The sequence below is a fragment of the Nymphaea colorata genome, chromosome 12 (assembly GCF_008831285.2).
Source record: "Nymphaea colorata isolate Beijing-Zhang1983 chromosome 12, ASM883128v2, whole genome shotgun sequence".
In the NCBI taxonomy this organism is placed as follows: domain Eukaryota; kingdom Viridiplantae; phylum Streptophyta; class Magnoliopsida; order Nymphaeales; family Nymphaeaceae; genus Nymphaea; species Nymphaea colorata.
In genome coordinates this window covers 17,312,809-17,339,516 of record NC_045149.1, presented here as the reverse complement: position 1 = coordinate 17,339,516, position 26,708 = coordinate 17,312,809, and the positions used below count along the sequence as shown (strand labels likewise).

At 37.3% G+C, this 26,708-nt stretch overlaps 3 protein-coding genes across 6 annotated transcripts; 1 reads left to right on the top strand and 2 right to left on the bottom strand.

The window, feature by feature from the left end:
* Positions 1-845, bottom strand: LOC116266129 (NDR1/HIN1-like protein 10). The gene has a single exon (XM_031647230.2). It carries the CDS (start codon positions 788-790, stop codon positions 170-172), a length of 621 nt encoding a protein of 206 aa, XP_031503090.1. The 5' UTR covers positions 791-845; the 3' UTR covers positions 1-169.
* Positions 846-8,055: 7,210 nt separating this feature from the next.
* On the top strand, positions 8,056-18,720 carry LOC116265563 (sporulation-specific protein 15-like). Of its 4 annotated transcripts, none has more exons than XM_031646257.2 (10): positions 8,056-8,221; positions 8,312-8,697; positions 9,612-9,809; positions 9,947-10,069; positions 10,489-10,526; positions 10,617-10,782; positions 12,771-16,409; positions 16,493-16,594; positions 17,593-17,732; positions 18,146-18,720. In XM_031646257.2, exons 2-10 carry the CDS (start codon positions 8,614-8,616, stop codon positions 18,372-18,374), a joined length of 4,719 nt encoding a protein of 1,572 aa, XP_031502117.1. In that variant the 5' UTR covers positions 8,056-8,221; positions 8,312-8,613; the 3' UTR covers positions 18,375-18,720. The 4 variants fall into 4 exon arrangements, with proteins under 4 accessions (XP_031502117.1, XP_031502118.1, XP_031502119.1 ...); XM_031646258.2 differs by adding an exon at positions 8,926-8,997 and having other exon boundaries at positions 8,056-8,697; positions 9,612-9,820; XM_031646259.2 differs by lacking the exon at positions 10,489-10,526 and adding an exon at positions 8,926-8,997 and having other exon boundaries at positions 8,056-8,697.
* An 800-nt stretch (positions 18,721-19,520) lies between these two features.
* Positions 19,521-26,628, bottom strand: LOC116265797 (protein BTR1). The gene is made up of 9 exons (XM_031646736.2): positions 26,402-26,628; positions 24,460-24,698; positions 24,255-24,361; positions 23,762-23,955; positions 22,003-22,127; positions 20,336-20,491; positions 20,201-20,262; positions 20,037-20,129; positions 19,521-19,940 (listed from the first exon to the last, which is right to left on the bottom strand). The coding sequence occupies exons 1-8, from the start codon at positions 26,511-26,513 to the stop codon at positions 20,042-20,044; spliced, it is 1,083 nt and encodes a 360-aa protein (XP_031502596.1). The 5' UTR covers positions 26,514-26,628; the 3' UTR covers positions 19,521-19,940; positions 20,037-20,041.
* Positions 26,629-26,708: the final 80 nt, after the last annotated feature.

The window sequence follows — 26,708 nt, the reverse complement described above, 5'->3', positions numbered from 1 at the left end:
AATAAAGAACCAAGAAATCAAATATCATTCAATTGCACAAGAAGAATAAGAAATGACAATGGCACAAGGAAAGAAAACAGTCTTCCAGTTTACAAGAACCACTCTCGATCATGATCCTAATAATTGAGAAAACCCAGATCCAATACTCCATAACCATTATTCAGTAACATTAGATCTCAGCATCACAGTCAATGCTGTCAATGTCCCTTGACGAAGAGCCTAATGGTAGTGCTTTGATCCAACAAGACACTTTCAATCTATACTTCTTTGATTTCCACAGCCCGACTTTGAAACGAAGTTCAGACATCAGCCTCACCTCCACATCGTCGATCTCATGCTTTGAGCTGTTCTGTTGCTTCATGTCGTTCCATGCCTTGGTCTGAAGTGGCGTTGCATCAGCTACAGCTACTGCATCCAGTTTCGTCGTGTTTCGCCGTGGCTGGACGAACCCGGAAATGCTGCCTAGAGCAATCGTCTGGTCATCATACCACACTGTTACATCGATCGACTCGTAGGCGATTTCGATCCTCTTGTTTGGATTCCTGACTTTCATGTCCAAGGCAAATGTGGCATTCAGCTTCTGGCTTGACAAATTGAAATTTGAAACTTTCGCATTCTCAAGGGTGTATGCCACATTAGAAGGCTGAACAACAAGCCAGATGATCAACACTGCTAAGCCAATTAAGACTATTATAGATAAGGCAGTGACTGCAATGCATCTCAAAACTCGCCGCCGGTGATGCCTTGAACCCGGCGACATGACTCTGCTATTTGCTGCTCCACCTGCCATCTCGGAGGTAGCACTGTAGTACTGCAAAAATTGCCTTATCCAAGTAACAAGATGGAGAAGTGTCTTAAAGGCTCTGCTCTGGCCTTCTGTTTGTGTAAAGAGATTCTTTGATCACATGAATTGGTTTAGTATGTGCTGTAAATGAGAATGTGAAGGATGGCTTTTCTAGTTGTTTTTTCCTTTTTTCCCTCGTTATCCTTCAGTCCAGGATGATTGCAGTCTAAGCAATTCTCTCTAGCTCTTTTAGCTCCGAAAGGCCTTGCCGTTACTTTTGAACTGGCTTGCCTGTCTCTTATTCTTTTCTTCATGCATCAGACACATTTTTTTAGAGTGGGATTTCTTGTTCTTTGTTCAAAAGTTAGAAGGATCACACATTATGTTAAGACCGATGACCGCTCTGTAACTGAAGCTGCAGTATATCACTGTATTGCTGTCATCACTGTTCAATATATTCTGTATAGTCAGAATGCATTTTTGGTTCTGAACTACCATGATCACATCTATAAATTAAAATCAATTTCGACCAACAGGCAGAAATTTTTTACTCTTTGGACGTAATTGCATAAAGATCATATGATTCCATTGGCTTCAAGATCACACAAAAGATGTTACTGGCCGACTGTATCTAACATTAACTGTTTTCATGGTTTGGAATGTCCTTAATTAGCTCGAGACGTTCCTGTTAGCTGAAGAACAGATCTTTGGAAATTTTACATGAGAGAGATTAAACGTCGTGGTTTCCAACTTCTTGGATTAAATGTTTCCTGAAGATAAAAGTAAAGCAGAGACCAAAGAAAAGGCGAAAAGAATGAAAAAGAAAAGAACAAAGATCATGGAGGACAAAAGCATCACCTATCTGGGGAAACATGCTAAAGATTATAAAAGTAGATCCCGAAATATCAAACACCAATCTCCATCCTATAAACGTTTTCACGTTTCCCAGGAACAATGGTCTGGTCAACATTTCTTTCAGGATAAAATGAGATCCACGAATTTTCAGGTAAAGGATCTCATTTTATACATAAATTAAAACCATGCAATCATTTGAAAAAAACTAAAATCAATGGTATACAACATGCACACATTCTTATGTTAGCCGAAGGCTTAGAATCTATTTGCCACCGATTTGATTTAAACAAATGGTCGACGCTAAGGGCCGATTTAGGTGACGCGTTCAAAAGCTGTTTTAAAGGTAAAAAACAATAGATTTTGTTATCAAAGATGCAAACTGTTTCTGAGTGAACAAGAGGTTAACAATCTATCGTTTGGAAAAGAGATTCAAAAGTTGGTAAGATAACCGGATTTTCACATAACCACATTTTTTTAAGAATGTTATCAAAACACAACCTAAACTGTAGAAGATCGATTAGAGAATAAAGCGCGGCCAAACATGAAACATGTATTTTTTTTAAGACAAACATGTTGACATGTTCCGGAAAGGATTGTATTTTCATCCGTCGGTGAAAATTTTTTTGAACTCTTGAAGGTTCTTTTATGAAAAATTTTGCGCGCGGCAAACACGCGTTTCTCCCATCGATTAAAAAACACATCAAGAAAGACTTGAGATCTTTCTGCGAACAAATTTTTCATGCATTCAGATCATTATTTCAGGTCTACGCGCGCTCGTCGCGTCAAGACATCTTCTAAGTTTTAAATTTTTTGTACTCTCTTCCTCTCTTTTTTCGGAACGGAGACACAAATTTTTGAGACAAAGGTCAAATTATAGTTTCAAAATTTTGACTAGAACATTATTTTTAAAATTTTTAAATAAAATAAATATTTTTTAAAAGAATTTATATGTAAATTTAAAAAAAAAATTGAGGGAGGCCTACTGGGCCCCCTTGACTCAGTCCCTGCTCGTTTCTCTTTTCATTTATCCACTCTCTCACTACCTCTCTTATTTCTTTTTTAATGTGTGGTTGTCTTGTATATTTTATCCTTTTTTTTTTTTGCGATTTGTTTTTGTATTTAAAGGACTTCTTGTCTCCAAATTTTACTATAATTTCTCATTTTATTGGCTCTCTCTTTCTCAAGGGTGCTGCTAATGAATGGCAACCATTTGAGAAAACCAATTCAACCTTCCACTAAAAAAGATTCAAAAAGACTTCACATCCTACAAACAACCAAAACGTTTCATACATTTTATTAGCATAAGCATAATTACAAATATCGTAACAGCAAGATTTTTCGATAAAGCTGAAAATCTAAGGAAAGTTTTGATAATTTTTTTTAAACAAGCAAAAATCCTAAGAATTAGAAAAATAAAGTAAATAAAAAGCCTAAAAATTGACGTTTTGGTAGTGATAGACATGAAGATAAATATTTTAACTTACGTTTTAGACTTTAAAACAAAAATATTGTAAAATAATAAAAATTAGAAAACAAACAAAAATCATTTTGGATTTTTTTTTCAAAAAATTAGGGAAAGACGTTTTTTTTTTGTTTCCATTTTTTTTTACTTATCAGGCCATTTTTAGAAAGCATAGGTTTTTGTGACTATGAGTTGAAGACTGCTAGAAAAGGTCCTCCTCTTTCATTGCCAACAAATTTTAAAAATTATAAAAAAAATGCTCAAAAAATGGGAAAATAACAAAAAAATCTGTACTTGGACAAATTCAAGCAATTTCCCAGCCAGCTAGAAGGCTGAAGCCATGTGAGGGTATTTAATGTGATGGATGCATGCTAATGTTGTCTTATCCCAAGTCAAGTTGCTTTGAATTATGACTCACAAAATTGTGTGGCCCTTATGGCAATGAATAGGGAAGCCACTCAATAAATGGGTCCAAGAAGATGCATATAATATGCATTGCTAGCTATCATAAATATCAAACATACAGAAATTATACTTACAGTTTTGAAAATTTTTAATTTGAATTTGACCTATGCAAAAATTCTGAAAAAAAGATTCGGCGTTCAAATATATTGTTTATATCCAATGATTCTGCCTTAATATTTGAGGTAGATTTATGAAATACTATGTTATAATTTTTCGTAAATCTACCTCGACAATAACAATTTGTTATTCGTGCCAAACGACCTCCTCTTAGAGTCTTGAAGACAGCTAAAAAACTGATAGGAAATTTGAGTCGCAAATATCACAATAAATTGTGAAGGTGGTCCATGTTGAGATTTCCTCCAATATGGTGGAAGGGAAATGAGGCTTGGAATTTCAATTATAGATGCATTTAATGCCCAAAACTAGAAATTGGCAATGCGTGTTTGACTGCCATCAATTTAAGGGAGGAACTGTTGTGTTATGAAAATTAGTACAGCTTCAAATCCAGCAGAATAGCCAAGGGTGTGTTTGAAGACAAGAATAACTTGTCTTTTGAAGACAAAAATAACTTGTACCCATGAAGGGTCGTTTGGAATCTAGAACACTTTGTCAGTGTCTCATGAATATACTCTAATAATTGTGCCAGATTCATAAAACATTAATTATGTTCTAACAATTGGGCTAGATTTATGAAACATTAGAAATAATGTTCTATAAATTTGGCTAGATTTATGTAATACTCACAAAGTGTTCCTTACCAATAAACGGTTTCTAAGAACTAAAATTGTTATCTATGTTCTTGTGTATTATAAAAGAAAATTTGGGTGAAATCCATTTATGGCTCCAACCTTATTATATGCGCAGCAGGAGTCTTCGTCCTGTCCCTCTACCAGGAGACGAATGTTCCCTCCTACCAAACACCATTAAAGAAAGAAGAAGAAAGCAGGTAGATTTTGAAACAGTTTAGTACGTGAAGAGTTTATCTGGGTTTGACCCAAAAGTGCAAAAAACAATATGAAATTCTGAGTTTAGATTCAAACACATATTTTTTTTTTTTCTATGATAAAGAATACTTGGCTATGGTCGAGTGTGTGTGGATGTCTATGCGACTGGCGGATCTAGATCCCCAAGTTCATGCGCGGATTAGTTTCACCTTGGCCGTAATTGCTGAATGAGATAAATTTCCCTAAGGTAAAATTATCACCCCTTCGGAGTGTTCATGTTCACGACGACGATCAGAGGGTGAGGAATCCTCACCCGAAAATAAAAGATACGTATATCAATTTCACCTCAAAATGAGGGTGAAATTTGTCCTATGTCTAAAGGTACGAGAATTTTCACGTGGTGTAATTTTAGCCCTACCTTTTGACAGTCACACATAAGTTTCACCAAAGATAAGATATTCAAATAAAAAGTTAGTACTAGTTGATCTATTCCCACCAGTTAGAATTCTAGATCTGATTATGTTGGATCCGTAAATTGAACAATGCGTATCTGATTATGATCTGGTTCTGAATCTGCTAAGCGAACATGGTAAATAAATCCAATTACTAGTTGGATTCAGATTAAGAAAATCGACTAGATTCGGTTCAACATTCGAATTCAGGTTCAGATATGAATGTAAACCTTAGATACATATGAAATTTGGATTGTGAAATGTGATTTTGGATTTGGATATGACATTTCTTTGTTATTATTCAAATCTAAATCGAAATTCAAATAAAAAAAACAAATATGATTAATGATATATCCCATTTGAATCCGATTCATTGAAATCCCTAACTACATCCTGTTTAAAACAAAACAAACATGAAAAAAAAAATAGTCAACGGAACTTTGTCCAAGAAAAGATGCTTCGGACTCCCTTGGTCCTTTGGATTCTTTTCTCAATTTTATAATTGTTTAATACTGTGGAGAACCATTGGTCCCTTTGATTGTGTAATCTTTTTGGCTTCTTCTCATTCTCTTTCATTTGCATATCTTTGCTTTTATAATAAATGAGACGCACGATTCGCGTGGAGCGAGCGACAGAATTTTCTGGTTTTTTTTTTCGTGGCAACTTTTAGACAAGTTGACGTATGCTTTTAAATCTTAATTTTGGTCAAGGAAGAAAAAATCCTGAAAGATTAAGCCAAGGATTGACCATCAATTGGGACTAACTATCTCAGTCTAGACGTGCATTAAACCATTATTAGTAAAGATTTAGTGAATGCACGACGGTATCTAACTACATTTATATCTGTTGTATCTTATGCGCTTCGACGTCTTCCGTTTCTTTTTTCTCTTTCTGAAAGACTTGCACTCTCGAGTGTTGAAAGCGTGAAATTTTGTATTATTAGAAACCGTTGAAAGCATGCATTCCGTCGCTAAAAACCGTGACCAAACGACTGGCCATCATTGTCAATAATCTTTTATGCTGGTTTCTAACGATGAAAAATAAACATCCGGCCACAGAAGTAGCTGGCTGATTTCAATTCCTCATAAGTTTTACATATAAAAATGTTTCTGTTTCACCAAATATTTGGGTTGTATGTCGATGTTTGAACTTGCATAGTGCACTTGCATTGGAATTGTGAATCGAATCTAATGCCAACTTGATCTCCAATGTATTTGGCTCTTTCTGGATGCTTGGCATCCTTAATTTTACAGTAGGAAGCAACTTTCAACATTAGCTTGCTTGCTTGATACAGCTTTTGAAAGTTCAGAGAAAGAAAAGAGAGAGAGCAACCACTCTTATATGTTCTTGATCTTTTGTGATAGAAGAAAACTTAAATGAGGAATGATTCTTGGAGCATATATTCAACACTGTCATCACCATGTGCTGCACCAACTCCAAAGGTTTAGTGCTTTTGAGAAAAAGTGAAAAAGAAGGAAAGTGACTCCAACAAGTGAATTTTTTCAACATGGTGATCAATTTTTTGGTTCTTCTAATCAGTGTTGCAAAGAATGCTTAAATTAGTTTATCCAATTTTAATCAGTTGTAAACATAACACAACTCACTTTCACATCAGGTTCGGCTCCTGGCTCGGCAAATCCTAACTCACCCCTAAAAATTTTTGTTGCAGGATTTAATAAAAAAAGGCTAAGAACTAAGACAATCCATTTATTGATAAGCCCTTCATGTATCTCAAGATTTTTCATAATCTTACAAACACGACTAAACCTTTGAGATGTTTGAGTAAATCTATCTATTCAGTTCATCGGTAATCAGTCACTTACATATATAAATTAAAGTTTGGAATAGAACTTTTTTGTTGGTTCACAGTCAATTCAGCTTCCAATTTTTTTACAAGATTGCTCAAAACATGCAAGAAATTTGTAAAACCCTTCTTTCCATTTATTTCTATCAAAAGTAGAAACCTTTTTGTTTAAGTTGGTAGTCATGTTCCAATGACTGCCTCATGGTCCACTTATTGTTAAGCTCAGCAACTAAAAGGTTGGGCCCTGGCTAATAAATAATTTGAGCAAGATTAAGGTCAATGATTTAACTTGGTCCTAAACAGGACGCCCACCGACGCAAATTTGTAATAAATAAATATTCAGATCCAACTTGGTAATTTTGGAAAACCTGGAAAATGTAATGAATACAGAGAAAGGGACATGTTACAGTGGCTGCTCAGCTTCAATTATTAAACCCTTTTCAGAAATTCACAGACCAGGTCTGACAGAAATATTCTTAAATTTAGCCAATTTTAAATGTCATTAATTCGGAATTATTTTTCCATATCTTGGAATAGGTGTGGCAAGTTGGATGTTAGATGGCCAGATTATATCAATACAAATGTGTTCATAGCATGAGGCAATTGGATAAAAACTTGTGTTTTCCTCCTGTATATTTCAACCTGTATGAAGTATTTCTTAAAATTAAAAAAAAAAGTTTTATTGCTATTGTTTTAGGAGGTTTTATTGCTTTAAATTTTAAATGAATGAATCAGATGTGACATGCTTTTTATCAAAAAATTAATACTAAAAGATATCATTCATCAAACTAAAGATATTAAGTTAAGAGTTTAAATCCACATTTGAAGTCCTTATATTTCCTTTCGTGTTGACAAAAAAAAAAAAGTCTAACTTACCATCGTAATCTGAAATCTATGAATCTCATATCCTAAAAATTTCATATGAAAGTAGAACAAAAATTCTCCCCTATAGCGCTTATATTATTGCAGAAAGAAAGAAAATGATTCAATTATTTTTTAAAACCAAGGATTTCTGAGCAAGGCAAAAACGGCGAGGTCTTGAATTTACTGGATTCTTGGTTGTCATCAAAGAACGAGAAGCTACCAGGGAAATGAGTTTAATAACAAAAAAAATGGAAGTTGGTGCAGTTTTGATTGAAGTCTTTTCCTTCAAAACGTGTGAACTTTCGAAGAAAACGTGTAGATTTCTGGTAAACGGTCTCATTTCTTTAATCGCTCGATCAAGATCAAATTTATTTTGTTATGTATTTATTGCGCCTCTGTTACGCAAAAATGAAACGGTGAAGCTATTGGATCAAGTAGTCCACGGTATAACCAATCAAGAACCCCGTGATCCACGGCGTAGAACGGTCTTCAGGCAGCAGATAAATCCTCCTCCTCTTTGTTTCTTCCTTCTGGTGGTGATGGCATAATGGCGCCAAACAAGAAAATCTACAACTAAGCATAGGCTATAGCGTTAGAATCGTTTCTTTCTTCTTTTTACATTATAACGAGAACGAGATCATTCGCAGGAAGCTGAGAGGTCCCTTGTTTGGTTCGCTGCAGTGGTTTTGGGAGCAAGAACGGAGAGAACAGGCACCACGAAGAGTGTGGTGATCCTTACTTCTGAAGGCCACACCGCAAAGGCGTCCAAGTTGGGTACCACTAGAATTAAGAGATGACCGCCTGAGTGAAACGTCCAAAATGCAAGCAACCAACCACAGAGAAAAGGATTTGCCGCCTTTTGCCGGTCTCTCCTTTCATTAAGTGACCCGTCTTTCATGCTTTCGAGAAGTTGGAAGGGAGATTGCCCTTCTGCTTTGGGCTAGAGAAGGATCGGGCCTTGAGAAGAGAAGCGGCTGGAGAAGATGTTCGGCAGATTGCAGAGGTTCAAGTCAGAGAAATCGGGAGACAGAATCGAGTTTAAATTCTCCCAGATCCAAGCAAATCAGGTCGGGTTTTCTTTGAAGCATTACATTAATGCGGTTTGCGCGGAATTTTCAGATGAGGTGGATGGTGGTGGTCTTTGGGTTATCGGATGTTTTTGGCTTTTCTTCTTTATTGAGTTGGTTTTGTTGCACGATCGCTGTGACCTTTGGGTTCTTTTTTTCCCTTTCGAGATGATATTTTAGTTCCCTAGCAAGTGAAATTCTGTATCCCAACCAATAATTATTCTGTAGGTTGGTTGCAGAATTCGAGAAAAAGCACAATGAGGGGATCTTGGGCTAACCAATTAAGGAGATAACAGGAAGGTTATTCCATTTACTTTTCAATGTGGGTGAATTGATCAATGCACTAACAAGACCGGAAGTCTTTCGGAGAATGTTTGAAAATATCCTGCATATGTAAGAATGGATACCAATTCTTACAATTAGAAATTACTATCAAGTCTACCAAGAGAAATAAGATGCATTTGATGGCAACAAGGTGCTGGTCTGTGTTCGTCGTTCAGAGTATAAGATAGTTCAACTGGATGCTTAAAAATGTTTTATTTTATGGGTTGCGCAGGAGAAGAATTTTTTCGTTACTAGCGGTCTCAAGATTTCCCCGTTGCCGATTAATTTCTGCCCTTATTATTGTCGTTTTAATCTTTTCCCTACGAAGTTTCGTTTCTAAATTGAAACGTGTATTGCTTGATGACAGCATTGCCCAAGATTATTTCCAACTTGTTCGCGTCCACAGTATTTTGACATTAGTAAGAGCGCACTTGTTTATTATCTAGCATGCGATCTCTATTAGCTGTATAATTGAAGGTCCAATAGTGCGTCTTAGAGTATGGGATTGTACAGTTTTCACTTGGTTTTTTTCCTAGGCTATTATTTCCTTATTTTTCTGTCTGCTACTGAACTAAATTCAGTTTTAACAGGTTCCTAGAGGATGGGATAGGCTTGTGGTGACAATTGTCTCCGTGGAAACAGGGAAAATAATTGCCAAGTCCAATAGATCATTGGTACGAGATGGGACCTGTCAATGGACGGAGACATTCTCAGAGTTTGTATCGCCTTCTCAAGATGATACGTCAAAAGACAATGAAGAACAGCTATTTAAGTTTGTTGTTGCCATGGTTAGATGCCTGTATGCTGCCAAATTATATATCATGAACGTGCACATTGTTGTTCTTTCTCATAATTTTGTTAGAGTTGACTGCTTTCTTCATTCATCGTTAAACTTTGTGTAATGAGATCTTAATGAAATATGCAGGGATCAGCTAGATCAGGTATCCTTGGAGAGGCTGTCATCAATTTGGTAGATCATATGACTTCAAAAGATCCAGAACCAATCTTAGTGCCCCTGAACAAGTGCAATTATGGGACGGTCCTGCAAGTAAGCACATATACACATTTTTATGGTTTTCTTTCTCCAGAATGATTCCTCAGAGCTCATAGGAGGAACATATTCAGCCACAGTCTCAAACACTACTCCATTCCCCTGCTCATGTACTTTTACATGAAAAATGACTAATTACTAAAGTTTGAAGATTCTTTTGTCTCCTTGAGTAATATGAGATCATATATGACAAATAAGCGGAAACTATACTATTGATGTCAAGTGAGAAGCTGAAGAACTGGTTGAACCATCACTATGAATGGATGTAGAATCACAGTCCTAACTCCTTGAGGGCCTATTCCACAACATATCAAAAACCCACTCAGTACATCTTCAATTATCCTCCAATGTTCTCTATAGTCTCCTGTTATTTTCTTTGAAATGAATATGTACACTTTTCTTTTAATGTTTTTCAGGTCAGCATTCAGTGTCTTACTCCAAAAGCAAGATTAAGGTCATTCACTGTTGTTGGATTGAGTTTACTTAGCGAAAGTTATTCTAGTATGAGATTTTTATCAACGATATTTCTCTAATTTTTTTCCAGGGGCAGGAGGCACAGGAGTCAACAATCTTCAGATGCTGATGGATTCACTGCTGAATACGATGATATGCACGAATATTCTCAATCTGAAGAAATTTCTGCTGGAGGTTTTGGAACTAACTCTAGCAAGCATCTGGATGGCACTAGTCAACATGGTTCAGGAAGAAGGGTTAGTCACATACCCGTAACTCATTTTATTTGTAGACTGAATCAAGCGGAGAGCACTAACTTCTTATTTGAGTGTTCTTTATGTGATTTTCTCTGTGTGAATGAATCCTAGATCATTTATTTTTCTAAGCAGATGTGGTTTCCTTGAAGATACTATTCTTCAAATTTTAAGTAGACTCTAATAAGTTTGTAGTTCTTCGACTCTTTCCTGCCTTGTACCTGCCTGTTATAGTTTGAGATAATATCTACAATCGGTATTTAAATGCTTGAATTCTCATTGCAATACATGTACATAGTTCCCGACTCCCGAGTTGATAAAAATAGACTTCACTTTTTTCAGGTTTCATTTTACATTTTTCTCAAAGAATAAAAAATAAGATCAAGTCCATGTTGCCAGTGACAATACGAGGTTGAAATATTTGATGTTTCTGCAGCTTCTGAAAACTAACTCGGTCTAAATTTTCCAGGAGAATAAAAAATCACTCAGCCACATAAAATAGCTAGGTTCTGAACATAACTAATTGATGCAGTAGCTGATTCAGAAAATTTTGATTTAGGCAGCAGCTGGTGATTGGATGTTACTATCATGTGTATGTTCCTTCCTCTACTTAAACAAGAAAGGTTCGTGTGTTTAATGTCATAATTAGCTTAGTCAGAACATATGTACTGGTTACTGTGGATGGCCTTGTGATAGCTTAGAAAGTGCTTGAATAACAAAGAAGATTGCCACATCTATCCTGGCCATCAGCTGTATATTTGAAGGATGGAGAATGCAGCTGAACTTGAACCATAGAGATGATGTATATAAAAGTACCTTAGTAGTAATCAACTTGGCTGATTACATTCATACTGAATGTCTGTAATAGCCATACTGGATATGATGTTGTAGCTGATAACGAGAGAAGCAACTTGGAGAAATAACTATCTGAACTGGAGTGGACACTGAGGCATAAAGGTCAGATCAAATTTTCTTAACCCTTGTGGAGTTTATGGTAGAAAAAGAGCAGTAATACAGATAATTGGTATGTTAGATTGTAATCATTGTATGAAGCATAATGGTCTGTTATAATCATAAAGTTTTGACAAGCAGTTTGCAAACTATAACCATCTGGGCTTCTCATTGCATTCAATGTGTAGCTAAGAATTCCATGAATAGGAATGAGATATTCCTGGGTTCATCAAACAAATTGAAAGAACCTAAAAAGATCCTTGGTCCAATTGATGCACGACTGAATCTTGTATATCAGCTCCTACTAATTTCTCCAATTAACCTGAGGTCTGATCTATTGATATCTGTTAACAGCAGCCTTACTGGTCCGCCAATTGCAAAAGGACTATCCTTTAATGCCAAAAACACCTTTATTGCTGTGAACTGTAATAATTGAAGATTCTAATAAGCCATCTTTGAAGCTGAGGAAGTGAAATTTTCTATTCTTACACTGTAGATTAGTTACAAAACTTATTGATCCTTTTATGTCATGAGATGGATCCTCAAGCAGTCTGATAAATGGAGCTGGTACTACCGTACTGGTTCTCTTATGATTTACCAAAATAGCAACTACTAGTATATAAGGTAGCGACTGCAGAAAGTCGGAAGTGGATGGGCTCAGTCACAAGTTCCCAAGCTTCTCTGGAGATAAATAAATAAGGAATTCATTCTATGGTAAGATCGCATAATAGATGCATATGTGCAATGGGAAGGTGGATATATTGATAACCCATTTTGTAGTGATATCATAAGATATGAAGAACCATATGAATAGATTCAATATTCAAAGTTGCATAAGAATGCATGGATGACTTGTTTGATTAATGTTTCTATTCTAAAACTGTTATTTTTCTTGAACAAGTAGTGTTTGTATGACTCGATTTGTGTTTAGCTATGATTTTGTTCCTCAAGTGTATGGAGGCCCTCACTTTTGTTTACATGTGCAGCACAATTTGATATTCTGTTTTCTATTAACCAGTTTCTCTCCCCATTTCCATCAGGACACGAGTTCCTTGAGGGTAGCATCAACAAACAGTTCTTCATCCAGAGAAAGTTCAGTTGTGGGAACACCCTCTAGGGATAGCTTGAATGGTGACATGACATCAACCACTGCCTTTACAACATGGCAAGATTTAGATGACTCCAGAAGTAGCACATCTAAAGCTGGTTTTGCTGAAAGGCGGCGTAGATCAAATTCCTCATCTTTTGGTTCTAGCGAAATGGGGTCAGTGGCTAACACAGAGAGTTTGGGATTAAATATTATGGATCAGAGTTCCCCACAGGCACATTCAGCATCCTATACAAGGACAGCAGACCATAAAGCCTATCTGGAAGCTTCAGAAGCAACAATTAAAGAGCTCCAATCAGAATCTTCGATGTGGGAAAGGACTGCTGAAAAACTAAAGCGCGAAGTTGCCAGCCTCAGGAAGGAACTTTCTGATCAGTCTGAGCTTAACCAAAATCTTGGTGTTGAAGTTTCTGAAGCATGTGTGGAGCGTGATAGATTGAAGCTCGAACTAAATAACTTGAAGGCATCGCAAGCTTCTAAAGAAAAGAATTCTTTTAAAGACAATTCAATGATTCATGAAGAGGATGTACAAAACCAATTAATGGAAATGAAACAAGAAATTGAATATCAGAAAGAGTGCAATGTTAACCTTGCTTTACAGCTATCAAAAACTCAAGAATCAAATATGGACCTTATTTCTGCAATACAGGAACTTGAAGAGACCATTGAGGAGCAGAGGCTAGAGATAGAGAAGATATCAACACATGACAAAGATGATGATGGAATAATTCCGAAGTTACAAGACAAAAAGGTCAGTGAAAATGACAACCTACATATCCAGTTGCAGGAACTTCTTCAATCTCAAAAAGAAATGAAATCAGTTATTCTGTCTCTTCAAAAAGACATTGATGACAAGCAGAAGGAGATTGAGTATGAAAGAAATCTCAAGGACCAAACTGTATTAAATCTTGATACAGAGAAACAGAAATTGTCTGCAAAGGAAGAACAAATTAGCGAACTGGAGGCTCAGGTCGCAGGCTTGCTTGGCAACCATCCTCTGCAGACTACAGTAAGTGGTGAAAATTCTGAACTACTTGAAGAAATTGAGGCATTAAAGGCTAAAGTCCAAGAACTTGAGAGAGACTGCAGTGAACTGACTGATGAAAATTTGGAGCTTATATTAAAGATGAAAGAAGTGAACAAGGGAATGCCTGGAACTATTGCAGAAGTTGAAGATAACTTAGCCTTATCTCAACAACCAGCAAAATATGAGCTAAAGGGCATTGCAGAGGGGAGAGATGTTAATGCCTCGAACCCAGGAAAAGTCAAGCAACATGGTTTGAAGGACGAATTCTTAGAGGTTATGTCCCTGGTTAAAAAGCAACTAAAGGCATCTTCTGAACTTGTAAACAGTCAATGGTATACCCTAGAAAACTCTGAAATTGAGAATAGAGTAGACCTACTCCAGGGCTGTATTCTTGAGGATGCCGATTTGATGGAGGAGGCCAAGGGTTTATTTAACCAGCTTCATGAATTGAACAAAGATTTGGAGGCAAAAGTTCTTGAGTGCAGTCTTAAGTTTTCAAAAGTTGATTCAGGGACCAAGCAGCGAGGAGGTGCAAATGGTTCAGATACGCATCAGTTGCTGAAAGATCACGAAACAAGAATAGGTGATCTTGTTAATTCAGTAAAACAACTAGAAACCATGAACATGAATTTGCAACATGAAATTGGGGAGCTGAATAAAGAGCAGGCTGCATGCAGGTGTAGGGTGCTCGACCTCGAGACTGAATTGTCCACCAAAAATGAAGAGATGGAAACTCTGAGGCTTGAAAATCAGGATCTGACAACTGATATTGAAAAGCTAAAAAAGGAAAAGGATTGTTTGGATGAGAGTTTAAAAGATGTGCTCAGGGAAAGTGGTCTTGCTTCTAAATTCTTGGATGATGCGCGTCAAGATTTAAGAATGCTAGCTAGCAGTGTGGATTCACATATTTCTGCAAGGAGGTCTCTTGAGAATAAGTCAGTGGAGCTAGAAAATGTAAAGGAAGAAGTGGAAGCCCAACTATCTGAACTGGAAGAAGAAAATATACATTTATCGGAGCGTATTTCAGGCTTGGAAGCTCAACTAAGGTACTTAACAGAAGAGAGAGAATCAAGTAGATTAGCAATTGAAAATTACAAGTGTCAAATATCAGACCTTCAAAATGAGCGAGAAACCATTGAAAATAATCTTGGCAAGGAGAAGGCAGAGTTAGAGTTAAAGTTAATAGAAACACAGACAAGATTTTCTGAAGCTCAAGAAGCAGCTGAACTTGCCAGACGTGCTCAGTCCAGATTGCAAGAAAAAGTTGAATGCCTTGAAAAAGATTGTGAATCCCTCCAGAAATTGAATACAGAGCTAAGAAGACAAAGACTTGACCTGCATGATAACTGTGAAAGCCTAGAGGGAAAATTCCGTGCAATGCAAGATAAGTTTTCTATTTTCCTGGAGAATGTTGAGCTCTTGGAGATGAAACTTGACTCCATTCAGAATGATGTTGCTCTTAGAGAGAATTCATTTTCCTCCGAAGCAGAGGATCTCACCATGCAGTCCAAGGAACTTACTGAGAAACTCCATCAGTCAGAGGACCTACTGAATCAGTTGAGTTTGGATATGAAGGTTGAAATTCAGAGCCTTCAAGGTGAGGTCGAATGCCTTAAAGCACAACTGTCGATGACTGATGACCAAAGGGAGAACCAAGCTTCTAATGCAGTACTTCAAATATCACAGCTACAAAGTGAGAGGCGAAGGCTTGAATGTGTTCTGCAAGAAGTACATGATAAGGTTAAACGTTGTGAAACTGAACTTTTCACCACTAGGCTGCAGTCTGAAACCAAGGTGCAGGAGTTGATGGGTTCACTTGCTGCTTCTAAGCAAAATGAGCAAAGCCTCAAGGTTGATCTTGAACATATGCAGAAAGTGCTAGAGGATACAAGACTTAGTGATGGTAACTCAAAAAAGGTGGCTAATGAACTGGAGTTAAAGCTAAGGTCGCTGGAATATGATAGGCAAAAGCTAATGGAAGAAATTGATGGTCTGAGCGATCAGATACAGAAGGCAGTGCATCTTAAAGACGAAAATTTGTCACTTAGGAGCTCCCTTGATGAAGTTACATTTGAAAAGAACAGACTAGAAGCTTCTCTGGAATCAATATCTGCAGATTATGATGAACTGAAGTCAGAGAAGATGGTGCTAACTGAAAAAAATTTGAAAATGCAGAAGGCTATAACTGAGGGAGAAAGTGCCAAACGTAGTAGGGAAGCTTTGGAAGAAAAGATTCTGCGTTTAGAAGGTGATCTAGCTGCAAAGGAAGCATTGTCTACTAACGAATCAGAACTTAGAAACGAAATTATCCGCTTTAAGCGGGCAAATAGCCAATTCCAGCGTAAGGTTCAGTTGCTTGAAAAGGAGAAAGATGAAGCACAAAAGAAAATCTCTTCTCTTCAGAAGGAGCTTTCGCTGAAAATTGAAGGCCCAGTTTGGGAGGAGAAGGGAGTCCTAACGGGGTCAACTGGTGAAGAATCATATAATCAGGATGATGGAGTAAAAGATGTTGGTGTTTTCTGTGAGAAGATACAGATTGTTGAGGTAAAATTTTTTTCTGATTTAATTTTCTATAAAATAATTGTGATGCTTCTTTTCTCAATCTCTTGGTAATATGAACTGGTCAGGATGATGTCGATACACTCAGCAAGAATGGAGGAACGACGATGCCATGTACAAGCATTGACCAGTCACAGCTGCCACCAGAAAAGCACAATTTAGATGATCATGTAAGTGGAAAAACAGAGTTTAGTTTCTGTCGTACCATGCTGTTTGCTTTTGTTGTTCCTTGTAGATGAAATATGGGACTGACATTTTTCTGGTTTCTGTTGTATCTATTTTGTGCTGCTAGTCCCTTTTCTCATTTTGTTCACTCGAAAGTAATATACTATTTATTTTCTTTTTTCTCATGGGCGTGGGAAGGGATGCATCCATGTGACCTAACACCATTATCTTGATGCTGAATCCTGCTGCCTGCTAGTAGCTTGTTGATTCTTATGCAGGGGTCAATTTCTCCTTCGGAACTTTTAAGCTTTTATCTGGTGTACCATGTACATGGTGAAATTAAGGAAATTGTTTGCTTCATCCGAGTTGGTTTTTAGTTTGGAACCGATTTAGAACAACCACAAGCTATTCTGTTGCATCGTATTTCTTTCTTTCATGATTTCCCGTTGCAAACATTATGAACATTGTTTTTCTAAATGATTCCTTGGATTTAATTTCAATCTGATGCTGTTGGTCTGGATTTCTTCATTGGAAGCTGTATGATTCTCTCTTTAATAGCACATTGCCGTGAGCATAATGAGCCCGATTGAATGTTTTCCTTCCATGCATCTTTGTGCTTATTACTTCTTTTATGTACCTGGTGATGCATTTGATTTCCCCTGCCAGATGCATATTTTGAATTGTTGAGAAACACAAAGAAGTGTTTCGAAGTCTTATTGTTGGGAGAGAAAAATGCCCAGGATATTATGTTAGTTTCAGCAGTTATTTTGAGCTCAATGTGCACCTGCGATGCCAGCTGTACCAACTGTGAAATTTTACCATTTCTCCAGATTGAGATGTAGAAAGTAACCGAACAAACAGAACATGCACAGATAGAAAGCAAAAGTAGGGAATTACTATCTTATGAGTGCCAGCTTGCTGCTGAAAGTTTTAATTCCCTTCTTCGTGTTTAGAAACTGAATGATTGCAGCAGATTTCATTGCTTGATATTTGTGCATTTCAGGTGGACCATGAAGTTGAGTGTGTAAAATTGCACAAGGGAAGCGCAGGCTGTAATGATGATGCCTTGAAGATCCAGATTCTAGAAACCGAGCTGGCTGAAGCTTTGGAGGCAAACAAATTGTACAAGGTACAACTAAAAAGGTAAGATGTATCTCTCTCTCTCTCTCTTCTCTTAGGAAGTTGGAGCATAAACAAACAGCATTTGTATCTGGGAAATCACCTTAATATGGTACAAAGCACCAGTACGGCTATCAGATTTTACCTAAGACTGGCATTTTGTTGCTTTCTGTTTCTGTGAGTGGAGGTGACATCCTTCAACTTGATGTCCATGAGATGTGAGACCAAGAGCCCATTCGTTATTCAGTTCTTTGTTGGCTAACCGTGAAATATAACGAGGCAAAAATTACTTGATCAGTCAAATTAAACCATGACTGCAACAGAAGCTGCTCCCTGAGGTCATTGAGTACCTTAGCTGGGGTCTCAGTCTCCACATATTGCCCTTTTGGCCTTTGCACAGCACTGACCTAAGACCTTGTCTTTATTACCTTGTGCAGTCTTTTATGTGAACCATCAAATATATGTGCGTCAACACTTGAGAAACTCGGGACCCTTGGCGAAATGATGAAAGACTTGGAGGACTATAAGAACAAAGTGACATCTCTTGAAACAGAGCTCAAAGACATGCGTGAGCGCTATTTCAATATGAGTCTCAGTTTTGCAGAAGTGGAAGCACAGCGCGAGGAACTTGTCATGATCGTAAGGTCTCTCAGAAACGGAAGTTAGCTCATGCACTTAGGACCTGTCGTCCATGCACTTGTTATTTGTTACTTATTCTTTTCATTTAGTGTAAATAATGAGCAAAATTTTTACCTGAATTCTTATCTAATTTTGGTGCAAAACCCCAATGGAAAATGGTAGTGATAATTGCTGGGAAGCGGGAAGGGGAGGGATTTTGTCAAGCATCAGCCGCTCGTCACTTGATTTTTAAGCGGTTTTAGTGGTTGTGTATTAATAATAGTTTTGTTTGCTTTGTCCTTGTTGCAGAAGAATCTGAAATTTCCGAGATTCCAGACTTACAGGTCGCTTTCTGACATAATTATGCAGAATAATAATGTAATACTCATGTTTATCCGCGCTATATGACTCATTGACCAGATCAACTTAACAAATATCCTGAATGTGCATTCATCGACTTAACAAAAATCGCCTGCAGATTTTAACATGACCGGTTCAGTGGAATAAGAGATTTGGATATTAAAGTAAACAAACGCGCATTTTAAAGGACAAAGTGCTTTCAGGAATTGAGAATTTGTCAAAAAAATAGATCTAGGTATACAATATTCACGAAAGTCTATTCTTGACATGTAGGGAATTCAATGCATTCCTTGTCTTATAGTGATTAACATATCAGTTACATTTGCATTTTATACAAATTCATCGTTTTACTATTTTGCCCATGATTGGCAGCTTATTATTCCTCGCTTCCTAGAAGGAACTCGTAACATTTTTTTTAAACCAAAAAACATTTTTATGTATTTAACCTCAGAAACTAATTTGGAACACTTCAAGTAGAAGGCAAGGACAAATTGATATTTCTCATAATCCAGGGATGAATTTGGAAAAACCCACTTTCTATGTAGCACGCCCGTTTGAAAGTTTCACGTAAGTCCCTTAATATGTTTTTACATCCCTTCCTGAATTATGACTGGAAATTATTTCCTGGCAGATTATTTTCCAGAAACAAAAGTTCAACTGTTCAAACAATTCACATAATTCAAACAAAAGATAACGGCTGTAACAGAACAAAACCCATAGGCAACTACATATACGTATTATCACGTATTTTGGCGAATGCCAAGCATGATGAAGTGATTCTAAAACAAACTCTCTCCTGGTACATGCACCAACACGTACATCGATCCAAGCACGTACACAAACAGACACCCTTCACGAAATAATTAATCAATCTGATACGAGTTGGAGGTTACAAGGTTTGGTGAAATCATCAAAAAGTGGGGTTCCTCTTGCGATACATCTGACAGTAATCAGTTACTGATATTCGATATAACGGAAATGAGGTGTGCATTAGCAAATAATATTCACAAAGTGCGCATATAAAACCATTGTAACCAACCGTGTATCAAACTAACAAAGCAGTTCCGACATCCGCCCTCCTCCCACCTAATCTTCTAGCTTCTGAAAATGTGCTTGTTGCTGCCCTATATGAAGACTAGAGGGCAGCATCATCGAGATGATCAGAAGAAGGCACTGTACTCTCTCACATTGGACCTCTTGTAAATGTTAGTATCCGCCTCAATTAGATTCTGCAATTTCTCTCCCATTGCTCATCTGCTCCAAAGAAAATGACCACTATTTGGATGAGAGAGAGTGTGTGGTTAATAAATACAAAAAGGAAAACAGTGAATCCAGAATGTAGAGGCATACAATCATCATCGTTCAGAAAAAGAAGCAATCCGCTGGTCAATCATTGTTTGTGCTGCACGAATAGCTTCCTCTGTACCTGAGATTGTTACTTTCCTGCCAAACGAGGTGGATTAAGCATTTCTTCAAGTATGCCCATGTGAAGCAATGAGAACCTAGACTTGTACCTTTTAGATGTACCAGATATAAAATCGCCACGATCTGAAATCTTTATTCTTGCTCCACTAGCCTGCCGAGCAAGGTTCTGTAAGCATGAAATCACATGGTGTACTGAAAGAAAATAAATGTGAAAAACAGAACACCTGCATAATCTCTGTTATATTCCTTCCACCACGACCAACAACCAAACCAATATGCTCATCGGCAACTCCAAGTGTCACCGGCTTAGCAGGTGGGCTGCTTTGTGCTTCACGAGAAACATTGGATGGCCTCAGTGCAATAACTGGTGCCATTAAGCCCTGAACAAAGTTGGAAGCTATTAGGCACAGCAAGCTGTTATTCTAAGATTGCATGTCTGCAAAGCTTGTGGACAGAAATCAAGCACTTATTGATAAAATGAGTCAGTCCATGTACAGAACCAATTTACACGATTTCTGACTAAATAATTACCAAGTATCAAAAGGGAAACCCTTCGATAACCATTTGGCCATGATCCAGAAGAAAAGTTGAGAACTTCACATTCAAAAGTTTATGAGCTTTATGACATTCACTCCCACGCTCACCATTCTATTCAAGTTGGGAAATACCATTTCCTCTATATTGGGACATGCTGTTCCAGAATCCATCCACTAGTCAAAAAGGTATGGAATAGCCACATTTGGATTACTCCTTCGATTTAAGATGTTTTCACCTCTGTATATCACCTCTCTTGTTTGTTATTCAGACATAATTCATGAGATGGAATTTGATCCAAATTTGCATTGACTACCATTGAGAAACTGGAGTAACTCAAGACTTGGACCAACTTTGTTTATCAGTTAAACAGCCTCATACAGAATATGATTGATCTTCCTTGTCAGATCCAGAAAATAAAAATTATGTCCCCACCAACTCTACTTCCAATTCACCTCCCAACGTTACCTCTTTTTGTAATATGAAGACCATTGAGACACAAAGTCAGGCTCTCCTAACATGCTGATCAAGCTCTCCTAACATGCTAATCAACTTTACAATTCTGATATTGAATATGTTTGGTCATATAAAAGTTTAGTTATCCATACTTTAACCATTTTATCCACTAATAGAGTATTTGATTTTCAGACTAGCAGCACGTACTGCTGTTACTTTGTTGGTTCAAGGGCTTACTGTAACTTCAGCATGCTGACTAGGAATAAACTGGATGATGGTGCACTAGGTCATCTATCATCGTACTCAAATTCTTTATGAGATAAAAAGATTAACTATCAGCCCAAATCGTTATGAATCAGTTACATACATAGATGCATCTAGTTCCCAAACAGACATTTGCAATTGCTCTATAGCTGGCCGGTTTTCATTGGCCCTGAACATGAACCAGGCCTAAAATAGGCCCCAACAGAATCCAAGGTTCAATATATCAGATATAGTTATATGGTAGATCAGTTGTATTAGACTTGACTAAAAATTGTGCTTAAAATGGCCCCCCAAGAAAAATAATCAGAACCAGTTTGTTTGGGGGACTTGAACATGCCTACACTTCTCAGTACTCTCCCCCATTCATTCTGTCCTACTCTTGACCAGTATCCCTTGTTCTGCTAATTAGAAAAAAGAAAAAGAAAAGAGGAAGCTCCTTTCTTAACTTCAAATTCAATTCCTGGGGAAAAATGAAAATCCAGCTCTACTGCTTATCACATGTCAATAACAAAGTAATGTATACCTTTATTGAAGACGGAAATAAAAAATTAATAATAATACTATCCTGCACCTCCATTAGGTTGTGATACAGCTGTAATTAGAAAAACATAACTAAAAATGAAAACAAGGAGCATACCTTGCTATTGTGAAATTTCCCAGCAGCACCATTGGATCCATAATTAATTACATTGTATGCAGCTGGAACAATGGAAGGAACCACATAATTAACTGGAACTCCATGAAGCCCAGAGAAATTGGCACCTAAATACCCACAATTTTTAAAAAGGAAAAAAAAGGTTAGATATGCATCAGAAGTCCAAATGTTTGATCAAATTGAATTTGAGCCTAGCATGATCAATCAACTCAACAGGCCTTTACAAAGACCCAACATCATTCTGCAAGCAATAACACCATGCTGAAAACTATATCTAATGCATTCGGTTTCAGCAGAAATAAAGAGCCATAAACTTGTGCCAGAAGATTTTTATCCTTCAATACCCACAGAACATTAAGATCATACAAAGTTTGTCCCTCCTTTAACAATCAGGAACTGCTAAATCAATTATTCATTTGATGTTTTCAGAGAATCATTAAGTGGGAATGACTCAATGGTGAAAGAAAAGCATAATGCAGTCAATATGACATGTCATAGCATTTTATTTTCCTGCAGCTTAAAGTAATGCCATTGTCCAACTTCCTTTCGCCATCTCCAGTAGGGATCCACCACAAACGGCTAGATTGCGAATCGACTTTAAAATTCCATTTCAAACAACAGAGCCTTGGTGATTTGTGAACAACTAACAAAAGAGGGTGACAATGAACAAGACTGAACAGCACCTCCAATTACAATAAAGGATCAAATAATACTAAAAACCACCGAAACCGCATCAAGAAGTAGCTGTGGAAGAAATTATGGATTACACTTCCTATCCAGTAACAAGCAGAGAGACCAATATTCATAACGGGAGAATATCTAGAAATGCAATTTCTCATGCTGATACTACAATGAAAAATGTTTCCAGGAAAACATAAGAAAATCCACCTGATAGGTAGAAAGGAGCAAACAACACTTAGAAAAAACACAAAACAGTAATATTATATAACTATCAGGATATTTAGAAAATCATGCAGTTTCTCAGGATATTTTGACAAGAAATAACAAATGAAGGCATAATATTGTAACGAAGATCTTTTTCAAATTTGAGGGTGTATAAGAATGTGAAACTAAAAGATAAAAGAAATTTCTACCTGTACTCAGAAGTCAGAAGTATAAAATAGGAAGATTTGAGAACCTCTCAATTTTCTTTCCCTTAATATTTTGGTACAAAGGTCAGAAGTATAAAATAGGATATTTTAAAATCTCCCAATTCTCTTTCCCTAAATATTTTGATGCCAAGATCAAGGAGACAGGAAGAAGAGGTCTTGATGTCAAAGAAGCATGCAATCACCTATCTGACTCTGGAGAAAAAAAACAAAAGGATGCATGATTTAAGGCGCATTAGATAAGATTCTCATTGTATCCAGAAGATCCAAATAATCCCATGGTAAGCAGTATCAACGACTAAACAGGAAATATAGCAGTTCCTGTTTAGTTGTCGACGCTGCTTATCAGGAAATATAGCAGTTCATTAGCCACCAGTTCAACCCTGGACAGCATCATTTAGCACATTGTTGGCTTGAGATACAAAGCATGCCCGAGCAGTAAAAAATTCAATATTTGTGCACACTGATATCATGAATCAACCAAGTCTCTCATCAAAATTTATCAGGTTTTTTGTTCATGTGTAACCAAACCACCCAACACAGGACCAGAGTTTCAAACCTTATTCGACAAAAATAATTTGAGAAATGTGGTACACAATACACTGAAGTACCAAAAGATAAAGATAGAAAACCTGCATAAGAAAGAGGAGAATTTGCATATTGTGAGTAATGGGGATCTTCTATAAGTTTGTTTACAATAAGGAACAATGCTCGCAGTTGCTCCTCCAGAGATCCTGTCACTGTGACAACTCTATCATTCACACCTACAAAGCTGTGGTCCTGTGGGGAAATCTTGATGCCAGCTTGAGAATCTTCTATGAATGACCTGTTCATGGTTGAAGCAGAGGAGAAAGCAAATGTCATCAAAAATCAGTTCATCTCATAAACAAATAGCTTCACAAAAACATAAAATATATGTGACAGCATGCCAAATTTTTATTCAAAAGCAATAATTCCTGACATTTTCTTCAAGGATTTCTATTGGTCACAGAATCCTTGCCCATAATGATGTATATGTATATGTTACATAATCAAACACAAATAGTTGCTCTTTAGTTTTTCTACTTGACTAGTTTACAGAATTTTGTTCACTAAGGACATAATATGAGTAAGTAAAATTCATACTTTATGGTAGAGCCTCCCTTGCCAATTATGCCACCACATGCACTGTTGGGAACAACAAGCCTCAACTTTGAAGCAGACTCAGCATCATCACCATCTTCAACATGTGACTGAATAACATGATTGCAGCATAAGAAGATCATGGTTGTTGCGCAAATATATCAGCAATGGAGAGGGGGAAAGAGAGCCTTTAGTTTAACTACTATACCTCACTCTGCAGTTTTGAAAGTATAAGCTCCATTGCTGTAAGTATATCACTAACATTTCCAGATACCATAATTATTCTGTCTGTTGTCCCAGGAAAATATTCATGATTGCGAGACAATTGGATGCGAGTTCCAGATTGTGATTGCAATTCCGTGATGGTCGAACCACCCTTTCCAATGACAGAACCAGCTGCTGCATTTGACACGAGAAACCTGATGCTTGTGGGCTTCTCTTTATCATCTGTAAAGTAATTATTCAAATATTTAAATGTTAGAACCGATACAGTGGAAGGAAGACAAAAAAAAAATGAAAACTCTAATGCACTCTCCAAAGATCTAATTTAACAAACATTATAAAGAAATGATTATGGTAACTGAATCAGTAAATCAGAAACCTCGACATTAGCACCCCTCTGGGGAAAAAAATGTATGAAAAAACTTGAGTATCGGATCTGAAATTACTTACTGCAGGTGCACGTCAAAGGACAGGGGACTATTGCAACTTGCAAATTTCTCTAGGTAGCTCAGAAAATAGTAAAGATCAACTCTTAAAGTTTGTAAAAAAAAACTTCTTTTAAGAACAATAGCATATAATATAAAATTCTCACGACAATATTGCTTCTTCATCAATCAATGAGCATATGTGTAGCATCAAGAAACTAACATAAAATAAAACTTGAAAGAAACACTCTGAACATTTTTATCCCGAAAAAGATGATGTGTGGCTAGGAATCACTCGAGCAACCAATCTATCTTTCTTTATCACAAAGATTAGCATGAGAAACTAAGTTTATATGTTAATGGTGAGAAGCTCCAACCGGCTAGGAAAATCACCGAAGCAACAAAACTACCTTTTTATCGCATCAGTAAATATGAGTACTAAGTTTATGCGTTAGTAGTAAACATCTCTGATCTAATGTTTTTCACTTGAGATTTCCACGGGTATAAAGGCTGAGTACATTTTCCCATCAAGGCACAGACAGCTCTTTCACATGTATGGAAGACCACGTTAAGCAACCCACCCATGCTCTATCTGATGCAATCATTCGACACAAATCGATCTAAACACAACAAAGGCAGATACCAACGTCATGATCTTACTTCACGCATGAGTTACGCATTCAACACACAAAATCCACATCCACCAGTCATCAGAATCATCAACTATATTGGATTCCATATCCTACTCCCCACCCTCTGCACATCAGTTACTTTCTTTGTGAAGTAATTATCAATAGTTTCTGACAATATTTGCTTGCAAACTCCGCATCGACTAAACAACATCGTGACAGTCATTATTCAACGTTGGAATCGAGCAGAAAGAAACAATTTGCAAAAAAGACACATCCAAATTCAGCACCTCAACCAAGTAATGATCTGATGAACCCAACTTCTTGTCGCTCCATGCCATTCTGCCGTATAATCGAAAATTCACGTTCATGAAGATCTCGGACACATCTTTACACAATTCCCTACAAAGGCAACGTTCCAAATCGCCCACGATACGTGCGAATCCAAATGGCAACAAGCAACAAAAAAAAAAAACCAAGTAAAAGAACCCGATAGCCATCGAAAGGAAACCAATCTCAGCACCCACCTCAGAAATCCAACTTCGTCAATCCAAAATCCGGATACTCATTTCAAGAGAACGAGTCACGATTCGCATTCAAACTCCACTATCGCAACCATTGTTACGGAGCCGTCAACCGACGTCCACGAGAATGAACGACCCCCCCCCCCCCCGACAACCCACCATTTCCCGGTTTTTTCCCCTCATTCCAAGCGAAAAATGAAGAAATGGGTACCTGTATATCTACACGTACCACGACAACATCAAGATCTAGCGCAAGGAAACAGGTCCCCACGTGCCGAAACCAAGGACAGGAAGTGTGATTTCGAAAGGGGGAAGAAGAAGCGAAAGAGAAAGATGGGGTGTTCACTCACCATGGTTGGTCCTGTTGGGAGGGATCGACGACCTCTTGGGGGCGACTTCAGGAGATGAAACGTAGGACGAGTCTGGGGACTCCATTCTGAGGGAAGCAATCTCCAACACCATCCCACGCGCCTCCTCTCCTCTTTCCTTTCTCGCCAATATCGAACTGGATCATTGGACCCCAGAATTTTCGTTTGGCCCCTTTTTCTCCCACAACCAACTTTATTTCTAGCTTTCCTTTTTTCATTCCAGCGATTATAAATTTAGAATATGGCTTGCAACTAGGGCACGTTATGGAGGCGTGAAAAAAATCTCATA